This window comes from Ornithorhynchus anatinus, chromosome X2, assembly GCF_004115215.2.
Source record: "Ornithorhynchus anatinus isolate Pmale09 chromosome X2, mOrnAna1.pri.v4, whole genome shotgun sequence".
NCBI classification, from domain to species: domain Eukaryota; kingdom Metazoa; phylum Chordata; class Mammalia; order Monotremata; family Ornithorhynchidae; genus Ornithorhynchus; species Ornithorhynchus anatinus.
In genome coordinates, this window is record NC_041750.1 from 3,150,893 (window position 1) to 3,166,059 (window position 15,167).

Here is a 15,167-nt window from a genome sequence, read left to right on the forward strand (position 1 = left end):
TTAAGAGGAAAACCCAACCGATAGTAATGAAGCGCTCTCTCTCTGCCCCCCGCCCCGCCCCCCGATCGTCTGAGCCGAGACACGTTTGGATGCCCAACAAAATTGGATGCCCCCGGAGTTAGTCACACCAAATTTGGCTCATTATCCCAGCGTCCCATTATCTGAACTATTTGGGACAGCGGCCAGTTTAGATAATTGACTTTCTACTAGACTGCAGAAGCCCCAAGACGCCCCACGGTTAAAAGCGGGACGGAAACGGGGGCCGATCGCTGAGGTGGATTCACTTCTTCGCGAAGATCGAGCCCGGCGGGCAACGGAAAACCGGCGGATGATAATAATAATAATAATAATGTCGGTATTTAAGCGCTTACTATGTGCAGAGCACCGTTCTAAGCGCTCTTTGGGTCTCCGCGCGACCCCTGAAGTCCTTCGGCGCTAAATCTCCGCCACGCCCTTCCCACTCTGGGAGAGGCTGGGGCGACGGAGGGACGGGGAATTAGGCGATCGGGTCGACGATTCCCGTAGTCACGTAACGCTTTGAGGCCCAACACAGTTGTTTTGAAGAGAATGGCCAGGACGAGCCCACCCGTGTCAGCGAAGAGATCGAGAGGGCTCAATTCATGGCATTTCTCCGGCGCTTACGGTACGCGGAGCTCCGAAGTAAACACTTGGGAGAGAACAGTACAGTCGGTAGGCACGATTATGACGCCGGCCTTCGAGGAGCTTAAAATCTAGTCGTGTGGGGGGAAACGGACTTTCAAATGAACGACAGGCCAACGGAGAGGGGAAGCGGCATCGGAGGAGGAGATGGATGCTCCATCGATCGTTCTATGGTATTTATTGAGCGCTTACTGCGTTACTAAATGCTTGGGAGAATACAATATAACATTCTCACGCTGAAAAGTTAAGTCGGGGGGGAAATGATGAAGCAAACTAATGTAAGGACCCTCTCCCTTCTGCATCGTCCTGCCACCTGGATTTGCGCCCTTTATCTACCTCACAACACTTCTATCCATATCTGAAATTTCTTTTCACGCCGGTCTCCCCCTCTAGACTAAGCTCGTTGAGGCCCGCGGAACGTGAGCTCGAGAAGCAGCGTGGCCTAACGGACAGACCCTGGATCCGGGAGTCGGGAGGACCCGGGTTCCAATCCCTGCTCTGCCACATGTCTGCCGAGTGACCTCTCAGGGCCTCCCTTCCCTCATCTGTAAAATGGGGATTAACGGGGGACAGGGACGGTGCCTGTCTTCGTTAGCTTGGATCTACCCCAGAGTTTAGGACGGTGCCTGGAACGGAGGAAGCGCTTAGGAAATATTATAGAAAAACAAAACCAAGACCAAAAAAACCTAAGTTGGGGGGAGGAACGGACCAAGTCGTCAATGGTGACTTCTGCGGGAATGAAATTCACCATCCGATAATTGATCGAAGGATCCCCTCCTCCGCGTGACCGTCTTGCAGGGAGGGGAACCCCGCCCAGGCAAACATGTCGGTCTGAATGCTGAAAGCCAAGAGGATTAAGAATCGGGGATTAAAGCCACCGGCTCGAGGCAAGACGGACAATCACTCTGCCCCTCTTCAAAGCCTTATTAAAGGTACATCTCCTCCAAAAGCCTTTCCCTAAACCCTCCTTTTCTCTTCTCCCGCTCCCTTCTGCGTCGCCCTGACTTGATCCCTCCCAGCCCCACACCATTTATGTCCACTTATCTGTCATTTACTGCTTTCTATTCACGTCTGTTGCCCCCCCCCCCCCAACCCTGTAAACTCGTTGTGGGCAGGGAACGTGCTTTTATAGCGTTGCATCACACTCTCCCAAGCGCTCAGTAAGTACAGTGCTCTGCACACAGTAGGGACTCGGTAAATACGACTGAAGGATTGAATGAAAAGCTCACACCAGCGGGGAGCAATCAGACTCCGCCCCATGAAGGGACACGAAGGCATCGGGAAGCAGCGCGGCAGAGTGAATAGGGCCCGGGGCTACGAGTCGGAAGGTCACGGGTCCTAATCCCAGCTCCGCCACTTGTCCTCGGGCAAGCCTATTCACTTCTCTGGGCCTCAGTTATCTCATGTGGAAAATGAGGATCGGGCCCACGAGCCCCGTACTAGATGGGTGCGTGCTCTCCCCGTGTGAAGTAGAGAGAGAGTGTCATCTCAGGAGTAGGTTAACTGTATTTATTCCGGAATAAATAAAACAACAGAATCCTCAACTGGAGGGATTGTAATGATGATGATAACAATAGTAATAATTGAATTTCTTAAGCATTTAAGCACTGCCAAGCACCAGACTAAGCACCGGGCTGAAGACAAGATAATCAAGTCCCCCACGACACAAGCAAAGTAGGAGGGAGGCCGGGGTTGAATCCCCATTTTGCAGATGAGGGAACTGAGGCCCGGAGAGGTGAAGTGACTCGTCCAAGGTCGCCCGGCAGACACGGGGCTCAGCCGAGCTCAGGGCCCAGGTCCTCCGACTCCCGGGCCCCGGGCTCCTTCCGCTAGGCCGCGCCGTTTCCCCGGCCCTTTAATGACATGCCTTATGTTCTTCTGCAATATTTTACAATTTAAACAGACAGCCAGTAACTATAGAAGACAGCAAATATTCATCCGGGCAAAGGTTCCTTCAAGGGCCCAGCTTCCTTTGACACAGCAGGTAGGACACCCTGTCCTACGTGGGAAAACGGATTCGATTCACTTATCTAGACATCCAGACGAACGTATGCAAGCAGACGCACGTTATCCGTATTCCGGGCGGGGGAATCTTCAAGAGGACCTGGGTTCTGATCCCGGCTCTACTGCTTGTCTACCGTGCGCCCTGGGGCAAGTCGCTAGACCTTCCCGTGCCTCGGTGACCTCCTCTTTAAAACGGGGATTAAGACCGTGAACCCCGCGAGCGACAGGGACTGTAATCAAACCTGATTAGTCTGTACTCGCCCTAGTGCTCGGTACAGTGCCTGGCACACAGTAAGCGCTTAACAAATTCCATCATTATTATTATTACCGTTGAGGCTCTTGACTATCAGCTCCCAGTGGGCAGAGATTAGAACCCAGACTCCCAGGGCCGGGTTCTTTCCACTAGGCCGCGGCTTCCCGGGCAGTGAGGACGAGCAGCGCCGAGCCACGGAGGGTCCCCACCCGGTCGGGAGACCGCCACGGCCGCTGGGGGCTGGAATCCGGGCCCCCTGACCTCAACGGCGGGCGCTCCCGGCCCAGGCGGGGACGGCTGTCATTCACGGCGGGGCGGGAAGCCGGCCGGGAGAAACTTCGGATCGGTCGCGGCCGCAGCCGGGTTCCCGGCTCCGACTCGGGGAGAGCTCCGAAGGTTACCGCGGAGTCGCCCGACGAGGTTTTCGGAGCCGCGTTGGGGATTCCCACGAAAGCTGATCACCCTTGAAATTATTTTCCCTTTATCTTCCCTACACGTTTTCATAAATACCTTCCCACGCACTGGGCCCCCTGGACTCCGGTTCCGTTTTGTTCCTCTCCCTGCAAAAACTGCCCATCTGCTGCAGTTGGACGACGAGGGGACGGGAGCCCAGCAGAGCTTCGGGGAGGGGAGAAAGGGGGGACGGCAAAAAACCAGAGAGGCGGGCAGGGACGGGGAGAGAGAGGGGAGGTGGTGGGGGAGGGAAGGGGGAGGGAGTCAGGCAGAGACAGAAAAGCGGGCAGAGAAAGAGAGGTGGGGGGCAAGGAGGGAGAGGGAGGAGGAGAAAGGCAGAGAAGCAGGGCTGCCTGACATCAACTAAGCGTGCGTGGATAAGCTCGGCGCCGGACTGGGAAACTCGGGCTCCAGAAGCCGGACTAGATGGGGCTCGTGGTCCCCAGACCCGCCCACCGCCGGCTTCCCCCGGGCCCGCAGGAGGGGCCGGGGGCCGGCGTCGGGCAGGTGGCCGCGGCCCCCGAGCCCAACCCCGCCCCAGGGTGGCCTCGGAGCTGGAATGAGAAGCCACGCTGGTCTCCCTCACCTCCGTGGGAGGGGATCCGCTCCCGTCTTCACCGTCGGGCTCCGGCTCAGGCCAGGCGAGGCGGCACTCACTGTGCGAGGAAGCGGAGGGGTGCTGATGCGTCGGAGAGAGGGGACGGGGAAAAACAAGGCGGCGTGACGCGCGCCCCCACGGGCACACGCGAACGCGCACCCCGGTCCGCGCTTCACGCCTCTGGAGCCCGGCAGCGGGAGACGTGCCTGACCGAAGCGGCGGGCGTGGAGGGGATGGGGACTTCGCAATGAAATGAGAAGCCAAAATTTAGTACTGCTAGGAAAAACACGAAAACCTAACCTTTTGATTGAAGTTGCCTTTCTGATTGAAGTTTTGGATCGATTTCCTTAATCACAAGATTTTACTTGTCTGGGCCAGACTACAAGAAATTGAAGCCCGGGGGGGAAAAAAAAAAAAAAAAGGGCAAAAAAACCAACCCAACGTCCTTCTACTGTACACTGACGTCGCAGTATATTGAAGAACCTTGAATGACAGGTGCGCGTGGCTGGAATCTGAACTTTCAAGGAACGAATTACGGGCGTCACCGCCCGCGTCTTCACTTTATAACGAACTCCACGTTCTCCCTCCTCGGAGGGGCGGGTAAATTCGGCCCCGAGGAGTCGTGGGGGATGGCGCAGCGCGAGTGAACGGCCACAGATCACTGCTGAGCTCTTGCGTGTCCCATCTGTGCCCCACACCATCCCCGGGACCTAAATTTATGGAACCTTCGGGGACCCGGAAGGGGGTGGGGGCGGGAGGGTGTTGCTCAGCCCGTGATGGCTCTGGGCCTCGGCGGCATCAGGGAACGCGTCTGCCGACTCCGTCCTATTTTCTTCTCCCAAGTGCTCAGTAGACACAGGGAGTGTACTGAGCTCTCCGGGGAGTCCAATAAAGAGGGAGGGAGGGCACGGCTGTCATCCACTGACAACCTAAAGCCCGCAGCACCCGGAAAAGGCTGGGCCTCAAATGCCCTCTTTGTCTCCCTCTTCCTCCTCCACCCGTTTCTCTTCTCCTCCCCTTACCGCGCGACCGAATTCTTCGATGACTGGCGTAAGGGCCCCACCTTATGTGACAGTGAATGAATCTCTCCCCACCTTCGAAGCCCAGAGAAGCAGCGTGGCTCAGTGGAAAGAGCCCGGGCTTGGGAGTCAGAGGTCACGGGTTCGAAACCCGGCTCTGCCCCTTGGCAGCTGGGGGGCCGGGGGCAAGTCGCTACACTTCTCTGGGCCTCGGTTCCCTCATCTGGAAAATGGGGGTGAAGACCGGGAGCCTCACGTGGGACAATCTGATGACCCTGTATCTACCCCAGCGCTTAGAACAGTGCACCTAGTAAAGCGCTTAACAAATACCAACGTCATTATTATTCTTCTGAGATCACATCTCCTCCAATTTACATCCCCCGAATGTCACTGGACACTTAAAATGGCCGCTCCCCTCACGACACCCCCTATTACAGACCCTACTATGTCCCCAAGCCTACAGCTGTCGGTCTCCCGCCTCGAGGTGGTAAATTCCTCGATGGCGAAGCGACGTGGCCCGGTGGAAAGCGCCCGGGCCCGGGAGTCCGAGCAGCGCTGTGTGGCCTGGGCCGAGTCACTTCACTTCTCTGGGCCTCAGTTCCCTCCTTTGCCAAATGGGGGCGCCACGCCTCTTCTCTGTCCTACTGCCATCCCGCGTGGGATCCGATTATCTCGCATCTACCCCAACGCTCAGTACGGTGCTCAGCGCTTAATATCGCCGTTGCTGCTATTGTATCTTTTAATTTCTCTGAGTGGGGGGGGGGGGGGATAATAACGATGGCATCTGTTAAGCGCTTACTATGTGCGAAGCACCGTTCTAAGCGCTGGGGGGGGATCAGGTCGTCCCACGTGGGGCTCCCCATTTTCCAGATGAGGGAACCGAGGCCCAGAGAAGCCAAGTGACTCGCCCGAAGTCACACAGCTGGCAAGCGGGCAGAGCCGGGATCAGAACCCGCGACCTCCGACTGGCTCTTTCCACTGAGCCACGTTGCTCCCGTCGTCCCCCGAACTGAGGTGGGCTTGTTTTCAGGAGGGGGGGAGGGAGGGAGGGAGACGGATCGGAGCGACTCCAACACTTATTAGATTTTTCTTATAAACGATAAGCCTCCGAGCATATCTCAAATATAAAGACAGTCGTAATTCAAGATAATTAAAATCGAAGAGGGGGGTGAAGAAGCACGACGCGCCGTCTATTTAGTCGGAAGAGATCCCTTATCTTTCCCGCCCGCGTCCCGCGGGGGTTCCTGAATGCACATCAGGCAGGGGGTGAGGGGACGGGAGCCTCTGGGTCCGAGACCCGCGGCTCAGACCACCGCTGGACCGGGAGTTCCGCAGGGCACCGCCGGCGTTCGGCCCCACCGCCGGCTAGAAGCGGCGTGGCTCGGCGGAAAGAGCACGGGCTTTGGAGTCAGAGGTCACGGGTTCGAATCCCGGTTCTGCCGCTTGTCAGCTGCGTGACTGTGGGCGAGTCACTTCTCTTCTCTGTGCCTCAGTTCCCTCATCTGTAAAATGGGGATTAAGACTGAGAGCCCCACGTGAGACAACCTCATTCCCCCGTGCCTACCCCAGCGCTCGGAACAGTGCCCTGCACACAGTAAGCGCTTAACAAATACCAACATCAGTATTCTGGATGGCCCAGGGGAGTCGCCCCCGCGCGGGACGGGGCCCGTGCCCGACCTCGGGATGACGGCTCCACTCCGGCGGGCGGGAGAGTGAGAGGCTTCGTGACGGGACTTGCGAAGCGCTCACTACGTGCCGAGCACTGCTCTAAGCCCCGCCCCGCCCACAGCGAGCTCACGGTTTTAATCCCCACTTTACAGATGAGGTAACTGAGGCACAGAGAAAGGAAGGGACTTGCCCACGGCCCCACAGCAGACAAGTGGCGGAGCCGGGATTTGGAGCCCGACTTCCTGACTCCCGGGCCTGTGACCCAGCCACTACGGCCTGCTGTTGAGAGGTCACCTCCTCCAAGAGGCCTTCCCAGACTGAGCTTCCCCTTTCCCTCTGCTCCCTCTCGGCCCCCCCCCTTCACCTCCCCTCAGCCAAGCCCCCTTTCCCTCTGCCCCTCCCCCTCTCCCTTCAGCACTGTGCTCATTTGGATATATTTTTATTACCCTATTTATTTTGTTGATGAGATATCCATCCCCTCGATTCTATTTATCGTGATGATGTCGTCTCGGTTTTGTCCGTCTGGCTCCCCCGGTTAGACCGTGAGCCCGTCTTTGGGCAGGGACGGTCTCTATCTGTTGCCGAATTCGACGTTCCAAGCGCTTAGTACAGTGCTCTGCACATAGCAAGCGCTCAATAAATACGACTGAATGAACGAACGCTGTTTCCCCGATCGTTAACCCTCCCTTGCTGTGAGACCTTACAAAGCGAGAGGAATTTTGGAAGGGGATGTTCTCCGAATTTCTTGGGGGGGGGGGGGGTCAGAGATTCTGCAGGAGACTGTTTTAAGACCCGCCTCCTTCGGCCAGCGTCCACCCTTGCATAAGAAATCCGCAGGGCTTGGGGGGGGGGGGACGGACCATTTTCGAACGACTCCAGACGCAATCTCCTTCGCTCGCGTCATTTCCCCGAATCGCGGTACTCGGACGGGCCGCGACAGACGAGACGGATGGGGGAGAAAGCTAGAGGAGCCGGCAACCAGCGCGCTTGCAAATCTGAGGCTTCGGCGTGGGCTATAGAGAGCTCGCGGTGGGGCCGGCACAAAAGCCGAGAAAATTTCTCTGGCAGCGGCCGGCACGGGGGACTCTCAAGTCCGCGGGAGACAGCCAACTCGCTTAACCCAGGCGGTCCGCGACGCTCCGCCCGGCCGACGCGTTGCCGCCGGGAGAGGCTGGGGGGGTGGGGGTCTCGTTCCTCTCCGACGGCCATCTCACCTATCTCGATCAATCCTGTTTATCAAACACCGTGTGCAGATCGGCGTACTGGGTGCTTGGGAGGGTACGCTATAACGGAATTAGCGTTCTCGTTAGGATGAGCTTCTAATTCTCATTAGAATGAGCTGATTTCTGGCCCACGTCCCGCCTACGGCCTCCCTCTTCGTGTCTGACGGTGACCGTCCCCTCCCTTCAGAGCCTCATCGAAGGCCCGCCTCCTCCGAGAAGCCTTCCCCGACTCATCCCTCCTTTCTTTCTCTTCCGCTCCCTTCTGCGTCGCCCTGCCTTGCCTCCTTTACTCCCCAGCACTCGTGTCGGCATCTATTTATTTACATTAATGCCCGTCTCCCCCTCTGGACCGTAAGCTCCCCGTGGGCACGGAACGTGCCTGGCTTTATTCCGTTCTCCCAGGTGCTCGGTCCAGCGCTCTGCCCACGGTCGGCGCTCAACAAATTCGATCGACTGACTGAAACGGCTGCTTTGACCGGGACGGGCCCGGATGCCGCAAATGTGCTTTTGCTCCGATTTTGGCCCCCCGGGGAGAGAGAGGTTCCGGTTGCAGGAAAAGCAGTCGTACCTCCTGGTTGGAGATGCTTTCTGGCGAACGACGAGCGCCCTGACTGGCCCTCCCTGAGTCACGGAGGGACGGGATCCAAAAGACTCCGCCGGAAGCGGTTCGGAAAGGGGGGGGGGGGCCGCCGGACGCCTTCGCGCCGAGCCTTCCTCTGGGACACGGGAGGTATCCCACGTCTCCGTCTCCCCCGGGGCCCTGTCCCTGTCCTCCCGCCGGCGGCTCTGGGGTGGTACCGGTCAGGACGCCGGCCCGCATCGCTCCCTTCCCACGTCCCTCCCGCTCTGACGCCCGGACGAAGCCGTTGCGGGTGGAGGCCTCGGGAGGGGACGCGGGTTGGGGGGGGGGGGGGGGTCGTCCTGCGGGGCCGGACGCCACTTCCTCACGAGGAACCGAGGCAGACATCTTTCCGGAAGCCCTCGCGGGGCGGGAAGGGCGGAGGGCACGGGGAGGGCTGAGTTCCGGGCTAAGATGGCGTGAGGCCTCGACGGAGGGAAGGTACGCAACACGAGAGAGTGACTGACTTTCTGGGGACCTCCGGCGTCTGGGAGACGGGGCGAGCCCGTATCCGTTGGGGGAGAGCGAAGGCGAAACCTGAGGGAGTCCGGGCAGGGGAGGAGGGAAACACACGGGGGTCCCACGGCGTTCCGCGCCCGCCACGTCGGACCCGGCGTGGAAAAGGCCGCCGTTTGAGATTTAATAAGAAAGACATCTGGTTCCTCCTCGGGAGACCACGGGTTTAAGACCCCGTCGGTCCGATTCATTCTTCACCGGTGACTCCGGAGATTTTCGAGCTCAGATAGGGATTTTTAAATGTGTCCCGTATTTTCACCGAGACTTATCAACTGCTTTTTCCACTTGATTTCACTGAGCCTCTAATCTCATTTTTCTGAGGGAGGCTGGCTCCAGTTACAACATGGCAACGGCTTAAAAAAAAAAAATCAGTATGCTTCACTAATTTCACAATGTGGTAGAAATAAGATAAATAAGAGAATGCATTCATCTCCACCCACAGAATTTACCTTCGAGACTCACCACCGGCCTCTCCGGGACGCACGGAACCAAGTGAGGCGTTTGCCGGAGGGAAGGCGTGGGGCGAACAGCAGGTTAAAAAACCCCCAAGTAATACGTTTTTCAAAATGACAGAAACAAGTCCCAGTCACCCTTTCTCCCGAGACGCTCAATTTAAACGGGTTACCCGGTCCTCCCGCTGCGACGCAAGGGGACGCGAGGAGGATTTAATCGAGTGACTGAGCGGTCTTTAGATCGGTGACGGGAAAACGTGGCCGCGCAAAGGCAGGGAACGTGACATTCGGCGCAAAAGAAGGAAGAACCGTCATCATATGGGGCAGGAGGAGCCGTGGGGTCTTCCAAGTCGTCGGTCCCCGGGCGGGGAAGTGACCGATTATTCTACTCTCAAAGTGGACAGCTATTTTACGCTCAATCTAATGGGGCCCAATCCATGCCCACGGCAGCATAGGGGGACGGAGCAAGACAATCTCCAAGATAAAGTAACTAATGAGGCCCCATGTAGGGCGGGCCACCGGTGCGGTCTTGGGGTCACGCTCCGCCCAGGCCCATCCCCACTCGCTCCCAGTGTGAAAAGATCGGGGCCGACTGGGAGTGACCACCGTCGCGATTCTCCTCGTGCCCTAAAATCCCCCCTCGGGCACGGGCACGCTCCCTCAAGGGGCAGATACGCCGACTCCCACTTTCCCTCTAGCCTGTGAGCTCGCTGTGGGCAGGGAATGCGACTGTTATATCGTATTACCGTGGAGCTCACTATGTGCCAAGCACCGTTCCAAGCGCTGGGGGTAGATCCGGGGTGACCAGGTTGCCCCACGTGGGGCTCACACTTTTAATCCCCGTTTTACAGAGGAGGTAACTGAGGCACGGAGAAGTCACCTCAAGGTCGCTCCCACACAGTAAGCGCACAATAGATACGACTGACTGACTTTCGAGGTTGCGCCCCCGTGCTCGGAATTGAGAAGGGGCTCGCTCGGTACGGACGAGGAGCGTTCATTTAGCCGCCCGCCCGCCTACCTAGAGTTGTCCTCTGCCATCCGAGAAGGCCCCGGCGAGGGTCGCCCAGGGGAGCTCGGGGGACCGAAGAGGCCAACGCGGGGCCGTCCCACGGGGCCCTGGCGGGTTCGTTTCGGCCGGTCCCCGACGCCGTCTTCCCCACCGCCCGCCCCCACCGATTCTCGCCGAGCTTCGGCTCCAAAGAGAGCCGGGGCTTTCCGGACCGCGGGAGGCCGTTCTCGGCCGGGTAAGTAGGGCGCTCGGGGGAGACCGCCGGAGGATTCTGGGGGGAAAACGGAGGGGGCTTCCGCCCACGGCAACGCGCTACCACGTCTCCCACGAACGGCTCGGCTCTCTCCCCGCCTCTCGAAGTGCTTAAATCCCCCCGGAGAGTCAGGCCACGCGCCAGGAGATCACCGATACGGAAAGAGGAGCCCGCCGCTCCACCGCACGGGCCCGAAACCGTCCCGGCTAACGGCAGCGGGCCGGATCCGGGTCCGGCTGAATGCCGCTCCCCCACCTTCAGCGGGACGGCTACTCGACCGCTGCGCCGGGAGGGGGTCCCGGGGCGGGGGACGACGACGCGGGAACGCTTCTGCTTTCGAGAGCGGTACTCACGTTCCCCATGTACTCCGACAGTAGATCCTGCAAGGCCTGGCGCACCGCGTTGCACTCTGCGACGATACGCTCCCGCCGGTCGTCTCGGGTGCAGGACGAGTCGGCCATCAGGGCGGCTCCGCTGATGATGCTCTCCAGGCGCTCCTCCAGGGACGGCCGGAAGCGCTCCTCGCTGAAGCTCAGGGGATCCACGATGATTTGCTTCTGGGCGGGGGAGAAGGAAACGGGAGGGCCGCTTTGAGTCGTTCCCGTCCCGCAAAAAATCGGTTCCCCGGAGACGCCGCCGCCGCCCGGGGAGAGACGATGAAAGTTAGGGTCCCTGACACGGTAACTTTTCCAGAAGGGGGAATTCCAGGGTGAGAGAGACACCGCCTCGCAGACTCAGCAGCAGGTCATTTCTGGAAATCGCGTAAATCGGCAACCTAAACTCGGCCAAGGGCGGAGTTGGGGGGGGAGGGGGAGGCGGCACGTAGCCGAAAACGTCACACGCGTCCGTCGGGGGAGATCAGATCCGGGCGAGGGGCTCTGTGGGGATCAGCCCGTCGGCCCGTACGGACGACACCGACCGGTACAGCTGTCGCGTGCAATTAAATCACGCTCCGACTTGTCGTCTGCACCTCCTCAACCGAGGGGGTTCATCGACCCTTACGGGCGACGAATCTGTTTCTCACGTCTCCGCCGCCGAGTCTCGCAGAATAGACTCGAGGCTCCGCAATCAAATCCAATCATGGTAAAGTTTCACCTGCCCTCGACCCCAGCCACTTGAAAAAAACAGAGCGCACCGACAATTTCCTCAGCACGAGGTGCATCTTGGACGCCGAATGGGAACGGCGCTCCTTTTCTCCCCGGAGCCCCAACTTCCAAGGCCTGATTAAAGGCACATCTCTTCCGGGCGGCCTTCCCTGACTCCCACCCTCATTTCCTCTTCTCCCACTCCCGTCTGCGGCGCCCTGCTCCGCTCCCTTTATTCGCCCTTCCCCTCAGCTCCACAGCGCTCACCTGTCCTATCGAAGAAATATCTGTCATCTCTTGCTTTGAATAGCCGTCTTCCCCTCTGGACCGTCAGCTCCCCGTGGGCAGGGGACACGGCTACCAACTCCCATTCGGTGTCCCGTAATACTCTCCCAACCACCGAGTTCGGTGCTCTACACCCAAAGTAAGCGCTCGCTACCTACGACGGGTGGATTAAGCCCGAATCGCTACCCGGAGATTGACTCTAAAAGACGAGGGAGGGCCTCGTCTTCGACGTTCAACCGAGGGAGCTTCGCCCAAGGACGCTGTTTTTGTCCGCCCGTCTCCCCCGATTAGACCGTAAGCCCGTCAATGGGCAGGGACTGTCTGTATCTGCTGCCGATTTGTCCATTCCAAGCGCTCGCTACAGTGCTCTGCACAGAGTAAGCGCTCAATAGAGACTGCTGAATGAATGAATGAACCCCAGCCCGCAAAAGGAGCGTCCGCGCTTCACTAGCGTCAACGGGCCCCCTACGCCAGAAGTCACGATGGCTACCAAGGCTGTCAGCCGGTCGGTCCGTCGTATTTACCGAGCGCTTACCGCGTGCAGGTCGCTTCACTTCTCTGGGCCTCAGTGGCCTCATCTGTCAAACGGGGATGAAGACCGTGAGCCCCGCGGGGGACCACCCGGTGACCCCGCATCTCCCCCAGAGCTCAGAACGGCGCTCGGCGCACGGCGGGCGCTCGCCGAACGCCACCGTCGTCATCTCCGTCACGATTAGGGCGGCGGCGAGGCGGAGGGACGGCGAGAAGGGTCGGCATCAGAGGGGCCAAGGGTGCGGGCTGGGTTGGAGGAGGAGAGCGGAGAGGGGAGGCGGGGGGGGGGGGGGGAGGGCGGGCGTGTCGAGGCGCCCATTCCCGCATCCGGAGGGGCCCCGCGCCGCCGGCCTCGACTTACATCGAAGTTGTTGAGGGCGTAGGCCAGTTCTCCGCCGGCGCCCTGCTGCTGGGAGGCGTCGTCGGAAGCCGTGGCCTGGGCCGCGTTGGAGATGCCCGTGATGGCCTGCTGCAGCTGCTTGTAGATCAGGTCGCGGTTGGCCTTGTAGGCGGCCACGTCCGGGTGCTGCAGGCAGGCCTGCGACGCCGTGTACAGGATGGGGACGTTCTTCTGCAGGATCCCGCGGGCCGCCGCCATCTGGTCGCGGTGGCCGACGTCCTTCAGCTCCTGCGACGGGGAGGGAGGCGGGAGGGGAGTGAGGACGCCGCCGGTCCGTCCGGCGGCGGCCCCCGCGCTGGCGGGGCGCTGGACTGGACGCTTGGGAGAGGACGACGCAACTGAACTGACCAGGGAGCAGCGGGGCCTAGGGGGTAGAGCCCGGGCCTGGGAGGCAGAAGGACCTGGGTTCTGATCCCGGCTCCGGTCTGCTGGGTGACCTCGGGCGCGTACAGAGAAGCGGCGAGGCTCGGTGGAAAGAGCCCGGGCTCCAGAGTCAGAGGTCGTGGGTTCTGATCCCGGCCCCGCCGCTTGTCAGCTGTGTGACCTTGGGCCGGTCACTTCACTTCTCGGTGCCTCGGTGACCTCATCTGTCAAATGGGGGTGAAGACTGTGAGCCTCACGTGGGACAGCCTGATTATCCCGTATCTACCCCAGCGCTTGGAAAAGTGCTCGGCACACAGTGAGCGCTTAAACACCAGAATTATAGGGAAGCGGCGTGGCTCAGTGGAACGAGCCTGGGCTTGGGAGTCAGGGGTCATGGGTTCGAATCCCGGCTCTGCCACTGGTCAGCTGTGTGACTGTGGGCAAGTCACTTCACTTCTCTGTGCCTCAGTTCCCTCATCTGTCAAATGGGGACCAAGACCGTGAGCCTCACGTGGGACAACCTGATGACCCGGTATCTCCCCCCAGCGCCTAGAACGGCGCTCTGCATATAGTAAGCACTTAAATACCAACATTATGATCATTATTATTATTCATCTGGAAGATGGGGATCGGGACCGGGAGTTCCACTTGGGACAGGGACCGTGTCCAACCCGATCTGCCTGTAACCACCCCAGCGCTTAGTTCAGGGCCTGGCACGTAGTAAGCGCTCCACAAAAACCATTCTTATTAAAGACCGTGATCAACTAAGCAACCCTGGCTGTGTCACAAGACCACGTCCAACCGACGCCATTTACTGAGTGCTTACTGTGTGCGGAGCGCCGTTCTAAGCGCCCGGGAGAGTAAAATACAACAGACTCGGCAAACACCTTCCCTGCCCACAACGAGCTCACGGTCACTGGTTGTTCGCCCCCACCTCACACCGACAGCACCTGATGATCTCGCATCTAGCCCGGCGCTCAGCACGGAGTAAGCGATGACCACGTCGCTTACTCCGGCACGACGGAAATAACCTACGGGACTTGGCCCGCCTCCTCGGATACGGAGAGGGCCCGCCCACCACAGATTTTCACACAGAACTGAAAAAAAACAGGCGAAAGCCCCGACGGTGAGCCGCGGCCACCCGGAATTTCTTGGATTTGACAAGCGTGAGGAAGCCCCGCCGGGGGGTGAATGCTCAAACTCTGCTTCGGAGGGATTCGAACCAGAGCGGAGGCCCGGTCCCCCAGAAGCGGCGGGGGACGGGGCTTGCTGAGGCAGGTTTCTCCGGCGACTCCCTTTCGAATTACACCAGTCTGGTCCGACTGGCTCTTCTTTTCCTGCCGCAACACGGAACCCACAGGAGGAAAAAATACCCTCTGCGGCTGTTTTCGAAGGCCGGTTCCTGGCCGTTAAAGCCTTGATCGTTCAGAATGGAGAACGGCTTAGCAGGACCCTACTAAATAAAGCCAAGGGTCCACCTCTCCCCCCAACCCCACTCACGCACCCCTCTTAGCGCCGGATCGATTGGACTGTCGATGGGCAGGGATCGTCTCCGTTGCCGAATCGTCCATTCCAAGCGCTCAGTACAGTGCTGTGCGCACAGCAAGCGCTCAATCGATACGATCGAACGAACGACCGTGAACCTCCAGAGGACTACAGGGAGGCTGCCCGGGGACCGGGAGGACTCCTCCGTGGGAGCCGGGAGATTCCACGCGGTGGGCGGCCGGGCCCCCCCGGGGAGGGCCAGATGGGCCGGGGACGGCAAGGGTCGGCCTG

At 59.6% G+C, this 15,167-nt stretch overlaps 1 protein-coding gene across 2 annotated transcripts in view; it reads right to left on the reverse strand.

The window, feature by feature from the left end:
• CTNNA1 (catenin alpha 1) overlaps positions 1-15,167 on the reverse strand; it is a 114,243-nt gene that overhangs the window by 58,047 nt on the left and 41,029 nt on the right. For both annotated transcript variants that reach the window (XM_029053079.1, XM_029053080.2), the window contains exons 6-7: positions 12,990-13,256; positions 11,081-11,284 (exon numbers count right to left, since the gene is read on the reverse strand). In XM_029053079.1, coding sequence (XP_028908912.1) covers positions 11,081-11,284; positions 12,990-13,256 — 471 coding nt within the window. The remainder of the gene's footprint in view (positions 1-11,080; positions 11,285-12,989; positions 13,257-15,167) is intronic.